The sequence below is a fragment of the Bos javanicus genome, chromosome 19, assembly GCF_032452875.1.
Source record: "Bos javanicus breed banteng chromosome 19, ARS-OSU_banteng_1.0, whole genome shotgun sequence".
Taxonomy (NCBI): Eukaryota; Metazoa; Chordata; class Mammalia; order Artiodactyla; family Bovidae; genus Bos; species Bos javanicus.
Window position 1 is genome coordinate 55,123,189 of NC_083886.1, and position 16,100 is coordinate 55,139,288.

At 49.8% G+C, this 16,100-nt stretch overlaps 1 protein-coding gene across 5 annotated transcripts in view; it reads left to right on the forward strand.

Annotated features, from left to right (window-relative positions):
- The window catches only part of CYTH1 (cytohesin 1), a 79,717-nt gene extending 64,628 nt beyond the window's left edge, over window positions 1-15,089 (forward strand). For 4 of the 5 annotated variants that reach the window (XM_061389856.1, XM_061389855.1, XM_061389858.1 and 1 more), the window contains 6 exons: window positions 624-772; window positions 1,165-1,277; window positions 6,438-6,516; window positions 10,224-10,295; window positions 11,181-11,335; window positions 13,217-15,089. In XM_061389856.1, coding sequence (XP_061245840.1) covers window positions 624-772; window positions 1,165-1,277; window positions 6,438-6,516; window positions 10,224-10,295; window positions 11,181-11,335; window positions 13,217-13,295 — 647 coding nt within the window. In that variant the 3' untranslated portion in view covers window positions 13,296-15,089. The remainder of the gene's footprint in view (window positions 1-623; window positions 773-1,164; window positions 1,278-6,437; window positions 6,517-10,223; window positions 10,296-11,180; window positions 11,336-13,216) is intronic. The other variant, XM_061389854.1, reaches the window with a different exon arrangement.
- Window positions 15,090-16,100: the final 1,011 nt, after the last annotated feature.

Sequence of the window (16,100 nt, forward strand, 5' to 3'; positions counted from 1 at the left end):
CTATCCAAAGTCTGCCAGTAAGGTAGTAGGCGTCTAAGTAAGGGCACCTCTGAATTATGAAGTGTACAACTATTAAAAATTATGTTTTTATAAAGAGGCTTTATTGACATGGAAAAATGCTAATAAGATTGGCCAAAAAGCAGACTTCAAAACTGTGTATCTGTTGTAATTGTAACAGATATGTTACAGTCTTTATCTCTGAGGTTCATATTTTTTTTAATTTATTTATTTTTTAATTGAAGGATAATCACTTTACAGAACTTTGCTGTTTTCTGTCAAACCTCTGAGGTACATTTTGTGATACATTACACATAGTCACATTTATGTAAGAAAGCAAAATAAGTTATTCCTAGGTATGGGATTGTAGGTAGTTTATATGTTCTTTTTCATATATTGTGCTTTTCTGTACATGTTCTTCTTTTACAATCTGAAAAAAATAAAACCCTTTTAAGTCGTGAATGCTTTACGTTCTTTCTCATGCCTTGCCCTTTGCAGTTAGTGTACCCAGATGCGTGGATTTTGCTTACTCTTTGAGAGCACTGCTTTACATTCTCAGTCTCACTTGGCGCTTCTTGTTCTTTCTGGTGGGATGTTTCTGACTGGATTTTGGTTTTCCCTTTTAGACACTTGTTACGTCCTCTCATTTGCCATTATCATGTTGAACACCAGCCTGCATAACCCCAATGTCAAAGATAAGCCCACTGTGGAGAGGTTCATAGCCATGAATCGAGGCATCAACGATGGGGGAGACCTGCCCGAGGAGCTGCTACGGGTGAGCTCAGCTCTCCTTCAAGGTCATGGGCTCAGGCGATGCTGATGGAGGGGACGGGAGGGACGCGGGGTCAATCCAGTGTCTGCTCGGACCATCCACTCAGCTACATGAATTGCATTAAGAAACTGGTAGCGAGGCCCAGTGAGGAATCAGTGGGGGAAAGTGATTTATAACTCTGAGACTAAAGGCTCAAGTGGAGGTCAGGCTGATCTCTCTTCTTTCTTGCTCACTGGTTAGGCCTCTGTTTCTTTTGTCTCTGGGTCCTGAAGGCAGAGGGGTTCTCGTGCCGCCAGTGCATGGCACACAGTGATGCTCGTTGCATGAGTGACAGGAAAGGCGGGGGGAGAGGTCTTTCTAGGATCGGAGACATGCAATGTCATCTTTTCTTCCAGAATCTGTATGAGAGCATAAAAAATGAACCCTTTAAAATCCCCGAAGATGATGGGAATGACCTCACCCACACTTTTTTCAACCCAGACCGAGAAGGCTGGCTATTGAAGCTCGGTAAGTGATGCCCTCTGGGTCAGGGCTCCTTACAGAAGCTTAGAAAGGATGTGTGTGTGCACACCCATGCATGCACTATGGGGAAAGGGGGTTTGGTACAGGAGGCTTTAAGGAGAGACTTTGGTATGAGTTCCTACTGTTCTAACATAATTGCCTCCCAAAAGACAGTGAATGCACGGCCAGCGCCCCACGGGACACACAGACTCCTGGGGACAGACTTGCCCACATAAATATTGCCCACGGGTGTTTGCGCTCCACGTTTCCTCTCTGGGGTGGATTGAGGAGAGTTCGTTTCAAGGCGGTTCCCCGAGGACCTCGTCCTTTTCCCTTCCCAGCCCCCCCTGACCACTGGGAGGGTGGCCAGCTGTGCCCACCTCTCTACTTCCCATCACAAGTTTGTGCCCCGTGCTCCCGCCTCGCCCACCCCCAGTGCATCACCACTTCCTTCTGCATCTGGCTCCCCACAGGCAGCGTGCATGGCAAACCCAGGGCCCTGGCTGCAGCGCGATCCACGGCACTCTTACTCATTCTCGGGCGCTGGTTTTTTCCCCCCTCCTTTCCAATCCAAATCAGCCACATTAATTATTTTGTTCATTCAGAAAAACTAAAAGTTGCTCCCCTTCCCTCTGCCAAAAGTGAGCTGGTATTGCTGAGATGTGTGGTCATGATCTGCCATCAGAGGGACAGGAGTGACCAAAAGGATCAGTAGGTTTTTACGCACATTCATATGCACCTCTGACTGTTTCATTGACAGTTTCAGCACGCAGAGAGAGCCCCCAGACATAATGATGCTAATTTTTTGGCCACTGAGAGAGTGCATTCCTCTGTTTTCTTTTCCCTTGGCCTTTTGACGCAAGGGTTCCTGCGTTCTCAGAAGGTGTCATTGGGGTGATCCTCCTGTCACCATTCCAGCTGTAGGTCCCAGTGAGATTAGAAGTCCTTATTATACTCTAGGCTGTTACTGACACATCTGGGAAGTGCTGAAATGGAATCTTCAATTTCTGTCTCATTCAGGAGGATTTGTATCCCCTTTTAAAACTAAGTCCTTGTGTTTATACATAATGACTTAATTCATAAATTCTCCTTAAAGCACTATCTCACTGAAAGGAGTTTTTAATGTCTCTCAAATTGGTCAGCATACCATATACATTTAAGCCAGTAGAATCTTTGAAGTCAAGGCTCTAAAATTACTTAGCCCAGAGGCAGCCACTCTGCTCTGCGTCCTGATTGCTAAGTGGACAGAGTTAAAAGGAAACCTGCTGGAAATGTAAGAAGTATATCCAAGTTTGGGTTTGCTTTCCCCTCCAGTGAGATTTGTTTAAATGCTAATACTAAGTGTTAGCTTTGACAGCCCAGATACTAAATTTAGAGCAGTACGAAGATTATCTTGGTTCTTACACCATGATGACATGTAAATTCATGAGACATCCCATATTTTTAAAAAAGAAAAAAATTTAACTAAATGTGAAACTCATTTTTAGGTCATTGCATTACTTTTTCTGAACCTCCATCAAACCCTCCTAAACTCTTCCTGTCGTGTTTTCATCATAGCACACTTAGAATCACCCCTTCATGTGTGTGCCATGGAAGGCGGGCCTTCTGGCCATCTGTAGTTGTATGTGTATGTCTGTGTATGCATATAACTGTAAGAATGTGTATTCTTGTGTATACACATATGTACATATGTATTCACAGGCTTGTGAGTGTGCATTTTCACACACACTTTAAAAAGGAGTAGCCATCTGAAGAGAGACATTTAATTTTTCCCAAAGTGATCATCACTGTGTTTGCTCTGGATTCTGGATATAGTAATAAATGTCAGCTCAGTGAGAACTGATTGGTGGCATCTTTGGGGCCAGGATTTGGGTGGTGCCTCAGATCTTGCCTTTACCAGGTAGGACATGGCAGATGAGGCAGGCCCCTTATTCCCATGCCACACAGCGGCGTTTGCCCCGTGACTGTTTTTATGTCCCTATCCCCCACCCAGGCAGACATGAATGACTAATACAGTGCACCTTAAGATTAAGGAGTCGGGTTTAATTTCTTTGTTTTAATTTTCTTTTCTCCCTCATTTGTATGTTTCCATGATTTTGGCTCTCCTTTTCCTTGCCCCAAACTCCAGGAGGTATGTAATCCCCTCAACCCTGCTCGCTCGCTCTGCCCAGGCCACTGTAATCGCTGCAGCGTTTTCTTATTTTTGTTATTTTTGGTTATTTTGTTTTTTAATTGCTGGTGGTAGTGTTAATGCTGCTTCTAACTTACCATACAGTCCCTCGGGAACTGGTCAGGCTTGGGGGTGTGGAGGGATTTTCATCTTCCCTGGTAGAGGTGGTGCACAGTGTGTCCAACAGCTGGGCCCAGACGTGGAATCATTTGAACTTTCCTGAGGGCAGTAGTGTAAGAAAACACAGTAAGAGTGGGTTTGTAAAAGCAAGCAAAGCAGTCACTGAATTCTCTCTTCGACTTTATTGGTCAGGCGGATGCTATATTATTGATTAAAATTGACACCCATGAATTTTCGAGATTTCTCAAGTGGAGAAGAGGAGGAGGAGAAGGAAGTGACTCCCACGGCTGTGTGCTTCTGGCACACCTCCCATGACCCGAGAAGCAAACTAGGAAAAGAATTAAATTAGACAACGTAGGACATTTGCCTTTGCATGAAAAAGGGAAATGGTGTTTCTTAAACTCAGAATGAGGCCAAGTAAAGTTTAAAAAAAAAGAAGACAAAAACCCCAAAACCCCTTCTTGAAGGCCTTCCATTTAATTTCCTGTCTTGGGGGAGGGCATTACAACCTCGGCTCTGTTTTTTATGTTTTGTTTTTATCCCGCTTCTTTTTCAATGAGTCATCATTCAGACCCCAAATTGGCCTCTTAGTTACGTCGCTGGTGTCTGCCCTCCCTTGCTGGTTTCGGGGCACCTGTTTTCCAGATGAGGAGTCCGTGGATGTCTGCTTCAGCGGCACTTGAACAGAGCCACACAGGAAAGAACAGCCCCAACACTGATGTTTATAGAACGTTTTGGGGCCTTGTCAGGTGGTTCCCAGCTCCCGGGGAGCCAGAGTCAGGCCTTTGTACCTATGGGGTGGAGGCCAGCGGGCCAGGCAGTGGTCCTGTGAGTTCCTCAGGGACTGTCTTAGGTGCGTGCATCGGTCTGTCTGCTTGTTTCATGTCTGTTTTCCTTCCAACATAAAACATGCCCCTGGGACCGCACGATGCTCCCTGGTAGGAGCTCGTTAACGCAGCAGGTCGTTGGGAATAGCCAGGCTGTCATCGCCAGGGAGAGGCTTTGTCCGGCTTTGCTTTCTGTCCTGGATTTCCTCCCGTCTTCCTCCTTTTGGCATCTGACCCCTCTTCCACAACCTCCCAAGATCCGAGGGCCCCCAGGGTGGTCCTGTGAGGGGAGCGCACAGCAGTGGGCGTGGGCTGAGGTGTCCTGTGTCGGGGGGCCCCACGTGGGGTGCAGGTCCAAGAGGCAGAAGAGCCACTTTCTCAGATGCTGACGGGGGCGGGCTTCCTTTTCACAGCAAATCAGTTCAAGTTCTAAGTATATCTTTGTCTTCCTTCTCCTTATTTATTTTGGTTCTGCCCAGCCTCTCCCATTTCCTCATGCATGTCATACTTCCATCCGTGGTTTTCCTGATTCATGCCCTAGGGCCTCAGGGGCCAGAAGCACGTGCTCACAGAAGCTGGCAGTCACTGGGGGAGAGAGTCAGTCTTTGCTTGACACCAGCACGGGACGGGGGGTGCGGGGTGGGGGGTGTGCTGGCTTAAGGCCAAGCTCCTTCCCTAACCAGGTCTGTGCCATTGAGAACCTCGGTAGTTCATGATCAGTCACTTAACCTCTCAGAGTTTGGGCGCCCACACAGAGCCATGCCAGGAGCCCAAAAGTCGGGTAGCCCTTAGAGTTGCTGCCAGGACCTATGCTGGACCCTTTATTTCTGGGACAGGATTTGCATTGCTCCAGCAACCGGATCCTTTGAGGAAACCAGGAGCCACATCCTGGAAGCTGGAGACACTCCCTCTAAAGCCCCTGCTCATCTGTTGGGGGAGAGGGGCAAGCGAGGAAGTGTGACCGGGGTCATTGGATTCACACCTTGTGGTCCTTGTTTTCTTTGAGGACCGGAGAAGCGGTGCTCTCTGTAGGTCCCGTTGGCAGAGGGCGCGCCTCCTGCCCAGGGCAGTGCGAGGTGTTTGTGAAATGGCCTGCGTATCTTACCACGTGAAGGTTTTTCATTTGGTTCATATTCAGAAAACTTTTCCTGGACCTGGTGTGCGTTGAGGAGAACGGCTGTGCCCAGAGGCAGGCTGAGAATAGGGTGTGCCTTCCCTCACCAAGGTCATGGTGAAGTGTCCCTTCCTTCACGTCGTCTCAGGACAACATCACGACTCTGATGTTGCCTTCGATTGAGCAACATTTAAAAGGACTAAAGGAGCCTCCACCAGCTCACCGCCACCCCTGAGAGCTCACTTGGCTCGTGGCTTCCTCTTCCAGTTATTTTTGTTCCAAACTTCTGGTGAGAAGTCCACAGTTGAATAGGTACCTCAGCCCACCAGTGGATTCTTCCCTGTTCCAGGAATCCTGCTTTGTCCCACCGAGGACTCTGGGGGAATTTAGGACACTGGCCCAGAAACCTAAAAAGCTAGAGTAGAAACATACTACGATCAGGAAGCTGGGCTAGAAGGTGAAACCGCAGGACTGTGGGTTCCTTGTTCCAGGAAAACTGGATTTGATCGTGAGGGGATTAAGATGTCTTACTTCCCAGTTCTTCTCCCACCCTCTTCTGATAAAACCCTGGGCTGGTGGACCGGCAGTGTAGTGTGGCCAGGGGGCTGACCCTCTCCCCTCCTCTGTGTGCGCCCATTTCCACTGCATCCATAGGCTTCTGCTGATGCTTCTCTGGTTCATCACTGTCCCGGCTCCCTCCCCAGCCCGTGCGCTCATCTGCTGTCCTGATGTCATCTGCAGGGGGCCACCCAACTTGCTTGCTCTGCTTGTACCCACAGACTTTCACACTGTGAAAGGTGCTTCTGTTTTGGCTCTGTGTCTCGTTACTGATGTAAATCTGCCATGGTCTCAGTGTCCTGGCGCCCTGCCTTCGCTTCCTCATCCCGCACCCTGGCCAGTGGACTCCTATCCAATACGTGTCTCTCTTTGCTCTCCAGGTGGCAGGGTAAAGACTTGGAAAAGACGCTGGTTCATTCTCACTGACAACTGCCTTTACTACTTTGAATACACGACGGTGAGCGCCTGCTGGTCGGCTGGGACTGGGACGAGGGGTGGGCCAGGCCTTGTGGTTAAACAGCTCTAATCAGATAAGATTGGAGGAGGTGGGGGCAACAGTCGGATGCCGCATCTTAGGGCAGGAGAAGAGTTTAAGTGAAGTGGAAGGGCTAAGAGGAATCTCAAAACTGGGGCCTGGGCATGGTGTGCAGTGTCTGGGCACAGGAACCATACTTCAGAGCCAATGTCCAGTTCTCAACTGGGACAGCTGGTGCCTGGCTGGGAGACAGTGGCAGAGAACGTCATACATGGCGTTAGAAAGGGGTCATGGAGCCCAGCTAACGAGTTTGGATCCATGGCCAGGAGAGAGTTTTTGGTCCCACTGAAAGGGAGACAGAGGTATTGTGATTTAGAGAAGGCACATCTGTGGTAGCTGGAATACTGAAGCACTTGATTTAGAAGGAACAGCCAAAGGGCACAATGTATAACAGAGGAAAAGAAAGTGAAACGAAATGGGGAGAGTTAGAGACTACCTGGAGTTTTACCTAAATTGAAAATTTTGTTGGTTTTTATTCAGTGGGAATGAAATTGTAACACAATGCAAATACTTGTTACATACAAGTCCTGTTTGTAACAAGACCTAGGAGCATAAAGATGGTACAGTAAACCTTTTCTGAAGCTCCCTCTATCAGAGCCCCCAGGAGGCCTGGCAGGTTGGTGGCCTCAGGTTGGAGCCCTCTCAGGCTCCCCGCGGCTGGGCGCCCTTGCTTCTGCCCTGTCCCCTGGTCACCAGAAGAGAAAACACGCACTGCTGGCAGCACTGGCGGCTGTCTCACCTAAGTCAGGGCGACTGAGATCCTCCTGAGAGAGTGGGGTTTTAGAAGTGTCTTGTATGATAAAGGTGGGGCACGATGGGACAGGCGTCCTGGCAGCATTTGTGGGACGCTCAGTGGGAGCCAGGAGGCAGGTCCACACCTGACCCTTTGCAGCTTGGGGGTAAGCAGGTTCCACTGTGTCCCGCACAGTGGTTCTTCAGCTGGTAGACGTCGTGTGGATGTGGCTTCTCAGCTGGGAGTGAGTGTCATGACAGTGTCAGCTGGTGACTCAGCCGCTCAGCAGTTTTCAAGGAAGACTGACCAGGATTTTGTGTGTAACGGGCTAAATTCATGCCACGGAAGTTCTGCAGCTTTGCTTTTCTGTTACGAAAATCCTTTCAAACATGAAAGTAATGTATTTCAAATACCAACAACAGTACAAACATTTTTTTTCACCCCATCAAAGTACCGCTATGAACAATTGGTAAATTTCCTTCTGTTTTGCCCGTTCCCCCCCAATGTATTGCCCTTTTTCTTCTAGACTGATGACATCTCTTAAATGTTGTTTAGATCTTTTTCATTGGTCTGTGGTTAAAATGAGCTCAATGCAGGCATCCAACAGTGCACCTCTGGGTCCCCAGTAGTCTCAGTGGTAGTGCAGTGAGATTCTAAAATCTTCTGGTTCTTAAAATGACGCCGACCATGCTGGTGTTACCTGAATTCAGTCTAGCAGTGCATCAGCATTTTATTAGGCAGTGGGAACCAGAGAAAACGTTCCCAAAGATGCTGACGGGGGAGCCTCGGGCTTAAGATGGTAGGTGGAGCTGTCTTCATGGAATTACCTAATAAAGCGGGAAAATCTAGTAGAAAAAAGTGGGAACAAAGCAGCCAGATAAGGAAAAAGCAGAACTTAGTCAGCACGCTTCCCATTTGGCAGAAGGGGCCGCGATGCATCCTGGAGCCAGCAGAAGGGCCCCTGCTGTGCAGCCAGGCACAACGAACCCCAGATCTCCCGGCCCCGTGCCCAAGTCTAGGAGAAGCAAACTCAGTAGGAGTTCTTCCCTTTACCTCTTTGGATGGAGGAGTAGAGAGGGTAGAAACCAGGAAAAAGTGGGAAAACAGGACTCACTATATCAGTAAAAGCTCCGAATACGTGTTCATGTGAGAAACCTGTCCGTGGAGGGTCTGCAGTACACGTCAGCTCCAACACGTGCTGGATACCAGCAGCCTCAGGGGAGAGTCAGGGCTCAGGGTATCTGAGGGGGGCGCTCTCTCCACTCACTTCTCTCCTGAGGGTCTGAAGTGGCCACAATACAAAATATCCAGCCCTCCAGAAGTTTCAGACTAAAATAAGAACCAAAACTGCATATTCAAAATATAGCTATATAATTGTGGAATTATAACTTATTTATTAACAAATAAGTTAAAACTTTAAGGAATGATTAGCCAGAAATGTTGGAGAAGGCAATGGCAACCCACTCCAGTACTCTTGCCTGGAAAATCCCATGGGTGGAGGAGCCTGGTAGGCTGCAGTCCATGGGATCACGAAGAGTCAGACACAACTGAGTGACTTCACTTTCATTTTTCACTTCCATGCATTGGTGAAGGAAATGGCAACCAACTCCAGTGTTCTTGCCTGGAGAATCCCAGGGATGGGGGAGCCTGGTGGGCTGCTATCTATGGGGTCGCACAGAGTCAGACACGACTGAAGCGATGCTGCAGCAGCAGCAGCCAGAAATGTAATTCCTGTTCTAGAGGAAAGATTTGAGATAGTCCCAGAGATTGAAAGATGAACATTAAAGCAATTTGTGGAACTCCCCTGGTGATCCAGTGGTTTAGACTCCAAGCTCCCAATGCAGGGGGCCTGGGTTCAGTCCCTGGTCAGGGAACTAGATCCCACATGCTGCAACTAAGAATTCACATGCCACAACTAAAGATCCATCGTGCCGCAACTAAGATCTGGTGCAGCCAAATAAAATATGGGGCGGGGGAGAAAGCTAACAGGTGCAGAGGACAGGTGAGAATCTCCCAGTGCCAGAACACTAGGACCTGCAGATGCAAAGACAGGTCGTGAGATTATTGCCCTGAAAAGGAGAAAGAAACCTGAGTCTGCAGATCAAAAGGGTGCACATGGTATTTTAGGAACATTTGCTCTAGGAAGTGTGGCATGGCCCAGTTAAACTGTTGACCTTGGAACACAGTCTTTGGCCATTATTGTCTGGATGTTTGAGAGAGGCGGTGAAGGCTGCTGGTCAAGTGCCGGCAGGCGTGGGAGTGGCCTTGGCTGAGATGGGAAGCCCTGGAGGAGGGCTAGTCGGGGTGAGGGGACGCGGGGCTCTGTTCTGGACAGGAGTCTAGGCGCCTTTTTGGTCCAAGTGGAGTTGTCAGGCAGGCAGTGTCTCTCTGAGGATGCTACAGCCTGGAGCAGGAAGACGGCACCGGAGGTAATGATAAGGCAGTGACACATGATACAGCTGTAGTCCAGATGTTGGGGGCACAGAACAGGGGCACCCAGGGCCAGACTAGGGCTTCCTAGCTTTGCTGACACTAGAACTGAGGCTTGAGAGATGAGTTAGGCAAAGAAGCAAGAAGTTTTTGTGTGAAAGGGACTTCCATGTTCCCCACTGGAAGACCACACACAGCTCTTGTCACACTCATTCTTTCAGAGCGTCTGCGGAAGCACCTCTTCCAAAGGCCTCTCGGTTGTAGGGGTTCATCTGTGATATGTTGACAACACCCACACGTTTCTTGACCCTATTCTTGTTTTAGAACATAGGGTGTGGGCTCTAGAGCTGATTTGTAGACTTCAGGTCATAGAGAGGTGCAGGAGCCGGGCTGGGCCACTGTGTCAAGGTAACAGAACGGGTGTTCGGAAGCCGAGCAGTGAGGTCTCTCTCCATCTCTTGTGCAGGATAAGGAGCCCCGGGGAATTATTCCACTAGAGAACCTGAGCATCCGGGAGGTGGAAGACTCCAAAAAACCAGTGAGTATTTTTGATGAGCTGCTTCGGGGGGACAGAAGAGATGGGCGTAGCAGCTGTTCAACACAAGGTGAAGTCACAGAGGTTTGCCATTGACCTTGGGCAACACGGTTGGGGCTGCGCAGGTCCCCTTAACAAGCAGACTGTTCTCAGTGGTAACTGCTGCAGTAGAGCACTGTCTGTGTTGGGCCGAGTCCTTGGAAGCTGAGCCTCTGCTGCATAGACGGAGGCCACCTGTCAGTCAGACGTGGTCTCTTAAAGTGCAGAAAGTCGGTGCTCACCCCCGTCTTACTCAAGGGCCAAGGACTTCAAAAAACTCCAAAAGTACTCATTTAATTTAGCCTAACTTTTAAAATTATCTTTACAGGTAAGGCCAAGGTGAAAGAAACTGAATGATGTCTTTCATTCTGTCCATCTGCTTTAGTGTCGCTTTCTAACTATCACACGACGTATAGGATTAGCCTGCCTTAAAAGGCTTTAGCAAGCTCTCGTGATTGGGCGACTTATTTTATGATCTTCAGATGGCTTATAAATATTTTTCCTTTGTTTTGGATTATTGTATTGCTTATGTGGCTGTAAAAGGCATTCGGTTACCTGCAGTTATCTCCATATTTTCTATACCTTAGGAGTAGAGCTAATGTGTATCTGCTTGGTATCTTTGCTAGTAAGACCTGTTTATATACAATGTATGTTCTCCAGGATCCACTTTTAGGTTACTCTTTTCCAAAGGAAATGTATGTTTCCTATATTTTATGAAAGTCAGAATAAAGAAATTAACTTTTTTTTTTTTTAATAAAAATTTCCTTTTGGGAAAATAACCTTTTTTTTTTTCTTGGTCAGCAGCTTTCTTAGATCTTTATCGCTCTCTCTCTCTTTCTTAATTCTCAGAACTGCTTTGAACTTTACATCCCCGACAATAAAGACCAAGTGATTAAGGCCTGTAAGACAGAGGCTGATGGGCGCGTGGTTGAGGGGAACCACACGGTCTACCGTATCTCGGCCCCAACGCCCGAGGAGAAGGAGGACTGGATCAAGTGCATCAAGTAGGTGACATATGACAGCTTGGACCTCGTGTCTCAGTCACGCCCCAGCTGTCTGTGTGCTGCCTGCCCCACCTCAGCACCTCTTGTGCTGAATCCATAGTGGGTAGTTTGACTGTGATTCCCAGGTGACTTTTCACTGGGTCCCTGGATTCTTGACCCTTGGACATTTTTAAGAGAGTACCTCACATATTGGTTTCCCAAGAGCAGCTCCTGGTCCCACGGAGGGGACTGGTGAGCAGGCTTACAGGCACAGACGCCACTGGCTGGACTGGCCTTCTCATGTCTTTGGAAGCAGGTCTCATCTTCATGGTGACAGCTCAGTGGAAATTGTAACCATTCCCTTTTATAATTCCTTAATCCTGCAAGACACTGTTGTCCCATTTACAGATGGGCAAACTGAGGCCTATTGAGGATAAATGGTGAACGCTTGTCGAAGTCATGTGGCAGTGATCCAGGGTCATAAAGCAGAGCCCCACACTCCCCACTGAGCTGTGAAGAAGAGAAGGTCTGGGAGAAGGCCGGTGTAAACAGATCCTCGGATCCAGGGCTCTTCCTGGGCCCTGCTCTGCCTGTGTCACCGACTATCACAGGGGCGGTATCCTGCTGCAGGCTCTCTTCTCCACTCCCCCTGGGGCTTCTGCAAACCCTGTCCCCTCCACCGTCATGCCCACTGCCCATCACCATGCTTGTCTCCATGGCTCTTCTCCTGGGAGCACGTCCTCAGTCTCGCCACTGATGCTGCGTTCATCAGGCGTGACCCAGCCGTCTCCCGGGTGTCGCCGGGACCAGAGTGAGGATGGCCACAGGAGCACACCTAGGTGTGCAGCTGGGCGGGGCTTCCAGACCTGAGCATGTCATGTGTCCTGAGCCCCTCACGTGGGCCGGAGCTGTCCCGTGGCGTCCCTGGGGCTTGGCCCACCCAGGAAGCCGAGGTGGACTCCTCGCCCTGACGCCCCGAAGACAGAAGCAGGATTCCCTCCTGACCTCTCCACGTGGTCAGACACCTGCATGGCAGAGTCCCTCGGGATGTGTCCCGGCCCTGTCCAGGTCCTGCCTCCCATGCACATGTCCTCTCTGTGAACAGGGCCTGGTCAGCTTGCAGGAGCCATTGTGCACCTGGTCAGGTGCAGAGTCTGCAGTCACATGGGCTTGTGACAAGCCCGGAAACTGTTGGCACTTGGAATACCACTTCTCTGGAAAAGCAAATGAAAGTTCAAATTGTGGTTCACAGCTTGCTTGAAAGTAGAGAATGACCGGTATAAAGGGGCAGCAGGGGGCCGTGGCCTGCTGTCACCACCTGTGCAGGTGTCTCTGGGGCCAGTGTGGGGGCTGCCCGGGCTCTCTCCCCACCGGACTGTAGATGCCAGGCAGGCCGCTGGCCGCTGCTCAGGCCCCTGCTGCCCAGTGACGGGTCTTGGCTGTTGAGCTGGTGCACTTGGGGACTCAGAAGTTGCTCAGTACAGACTGCAGCTGCCACCAGATGCACCACATGCCAGGTGACACACAGGGTTGTGTGGCAGTCACTGCTCCAACAGATGCCACTGTCATCACAGAACTGAAGCATCGCGATTGTTTCCCTGAGTCAGAGCACAGCTGTGAGGTGAAGAGGACTCCTGAACTTAAATTGATTACTTGGTTGAAACAGGCAACAAGCGCCCCACATTTAACTTGTTACTTGTACCTCATCTCCCTCAAGACTTGTCTTTTGCGCCACGTGTGGGTCCAGTGAAGGCTGATGCCACGACGTGGCCTTTACAGGGACGGTCAGGCAGCTGAGGGGAGTGTATGGGCGCGGCTGCCACTAGGAAGCCCGGGCCTGGGGTTGTATCTCCTTTCCTGTTCCTCGGTCCCCGCTGATTTCTCTCCTTTTCTGTGCTGCAGGGCGGCCATCAGCAGGGACCCTTTCTACGAGATGCTGGCCGCGCGGAAGAAGAAAGTGTCCTCCACGAAAAGACACTGAGTCTGCACAGCCAGCAGGGCCCGCATGCCCAGCGAGTGCTTCCCAGCCAGTGAGGCCCAGGGTGGCCACCGAGCCTCCGAGAGTGGGAGCGTCTGGCCAGGCGTCACCCTGAATTCCTAGAGACTAGCTTCAGCTTTTGCTAATTTTTTTAAGTGGGAGAAGGGTAGGTGGTCACCCCTGAGGAAGGGGGCCTGACGCCTTCACACTTGGGTTTTGAGCCTTTCTCTCTAAAAAAGAACAGAGCTCCTGTCGGCCAGGCCACCCCCCGCAGGTCTCCGCTCAGCAGGTCTGAGAGCAGAGCTCAGAGCCGACCGTTTACCTCTCGGTTATTCCCTGGGAAGAAGCCTCAACCCTGCACCATAAATACGTGTATCTGTATCTTATTATATGTTAAGGAAAAAGGGGGAATGGAAGAGAAGCCACATACTATAAAGATATATTTTTGTTTTTTAAAGAAAGAGAGAAAGTAGAGCTGTCCAGATGCGTTCTGTCCCATGTGCTTCAGGAATCTTCTCCCTGGAGAAGTTCTCTGGACCGCTGCTGCAGGTGTCAGCCCAGGGCAAGGGCTGGGCAGACTGCCTCCCCGTGCTCGTGGGGGCTTGGCTGGGTGGGAGAGGGGGTGGCGAGAGGGTGGAGGGGGCCACGCGTCGAGGACAGCCTCGGGGTCTGCAGGGCAGCGCCAGCCACTCCAGTCAGTGCTTGTGCTTCCTGGTGCCTGGGGAGCACTGCGGGGAGAAGGGAGTCCGCCTGCCGCCTGCACTCGTCTTTCTCTTTCAGGATTCATTCTTGTCGGGCTTTAAAATAGAAAGTCAGCATCTTTCCTTGAGCTACATACCTAATAACCAAAACTGTGAGGAAGGCAGTCCCATCAGAGGTTCTGGGATGACCTGTTTCTTATTTGGTTTTTCTTCCTTCTGCCCCTACACTCCATTCCTCGTTTTAGAGGAAGGAGCAGGTCTGACCTGATCACCCGAGGGCTTCAGCCTTCTCTGCCTCAGAACTGGCCCTCACCTGGACCACGCTGTGGCTTTAGTGGTGGCCCTCGGAGGGGAGCGGGCCTTCACCTGCGTGGCAGGGCCAGGGCAGGGGGATCCAGGGGGTGAGGGCTCGGCCCCTACTCCTGACGTGTGGCCGGAAGGAGCCGCCGCCACTGCTCTCCTGCTGTTCTCTCAGGGACTCTCGTCCGGGCCCGGCACCCAGTCCAGGCAGAGCAAGGCCGGCCGGGCCATTGTCACCAGACCCCTCCCAGGCTGTGTGACCCCGGCTCCTCTGACTCCTTCCAGGCAGGCTCGCATCTCTGGAAATAGCTTTGGTAAAGGGGAGTGGGGGGCTTTCTGGGCCCACCTTTGTGTAGGTCCTCCCTGGAGTGGCTTCAGGCGTTTTAATGCTGGAGCTTGTGGAGGTGACAGAAGAGGGTCCAGGCTGGTAACCTGACCTTTCTGGGTTTGAGAGCCGGGGCAGGGCCAGCTGGGATCCAGGGAGTCTGGGCCGGTGCTGGAGCCCCTCTGGTGATCTGAGTCCTTGGCCCGGGTTCTCGTGAATATTACAGACAGAGAGGCACCTGGATCAGTATTAGTCTATTTATCAGAGGTGTAAATAATCCATGTATAGTTTTTCTCCTTTTAGATTATTTTGTATTTGTTTTAAAAAAAAGTTTTGTCAAATATAAAGAAATGACTGAAAGTTGTTGACAGGGTTTTTAAAAAATTATTATTACAGTTTCTTTTTGTTTGTTTTTTGCATTGTAAACTAGCGCCAAGGAACTGCAGCAAATAAACTCCAAACCTGCCCAAACCACTCTGTCACCTGTGGCATTGCTTCGTGCCCGGCTGGGCCCTGAGGAGGAAGCTTTTGCTTGTCAGGTGTGCTCATGAGGGTGGGTGTGTCGCCTGAACCTCACACAGGCCAAGTCCAGTGACAATAAAGACCAGAAGTGGGGAGGATGGAGCTGTCTTCCGTAAAAGAAAGCAGAGCAAGAAAGATGAGTAGCCTAGTGATTTCCCCCCTTTTTTGGAAGAAGAAACAAATGTCAGACATTGACTTTATTTTCTTTTATTAACTTTTATTGATTATAATTGCTTTATAATGTTGTGTCAGTTTCTGCTGTACAACAAAGTGAATCAAAGTGAATCAACAAAGTGTACCCCTTCGTTTTTAGATTTCCTTCCCACTTAGGTAACCACAGAACATTGAGTAGAGTTCCCTGTGCTATGCAGTCGGTTCTCATTAGTTATTTGTTTCATATATCAGATCAGATCAGATCAGTCACTCAGTCGTGTCCAACTCTTTGCGACCCCGTGAATCACAGCACGCCAGGCCTCCCTGTCCATCACCAACTCCCGGAGTTCACTCAGACTCACGTCTGTCGAGTCAGTGATGCCATCCAGTCTTCTCATCCTGTGTCGTCCCCTTCTCCTCTTGCCCCCAATCCCTCCCAGCATCAGAGTCTTTTCCAATGAGTCAACTCTTTGCATGAGGTGGCCAAAGTACTGGAGTTTCAGCTTTAGCATCATTCCTTCCAAAGAAATCCCAGGGCTGATCGCCTTCAGAATGGACTGGTTGGATCTCCTTGCAGTCCAAGGGACTCTCAAGAGTCTTCTCCAACACCACAGTTCAAAAGCATCAATTCTTTGGCGCTCAGCCTTCTTCACAGTCCAACTCTCACATCCATACATGACCACTGGAAAAACCATAGCCTTGACTAGACAAACCTTTGTTGGCAAAGTAATGTCTCTGCTTTTCAACATGCTATCTAGGTTGGTCATAACTTTTCTTCCAAGGAGTAAGCATCTTTTAATTTCATGG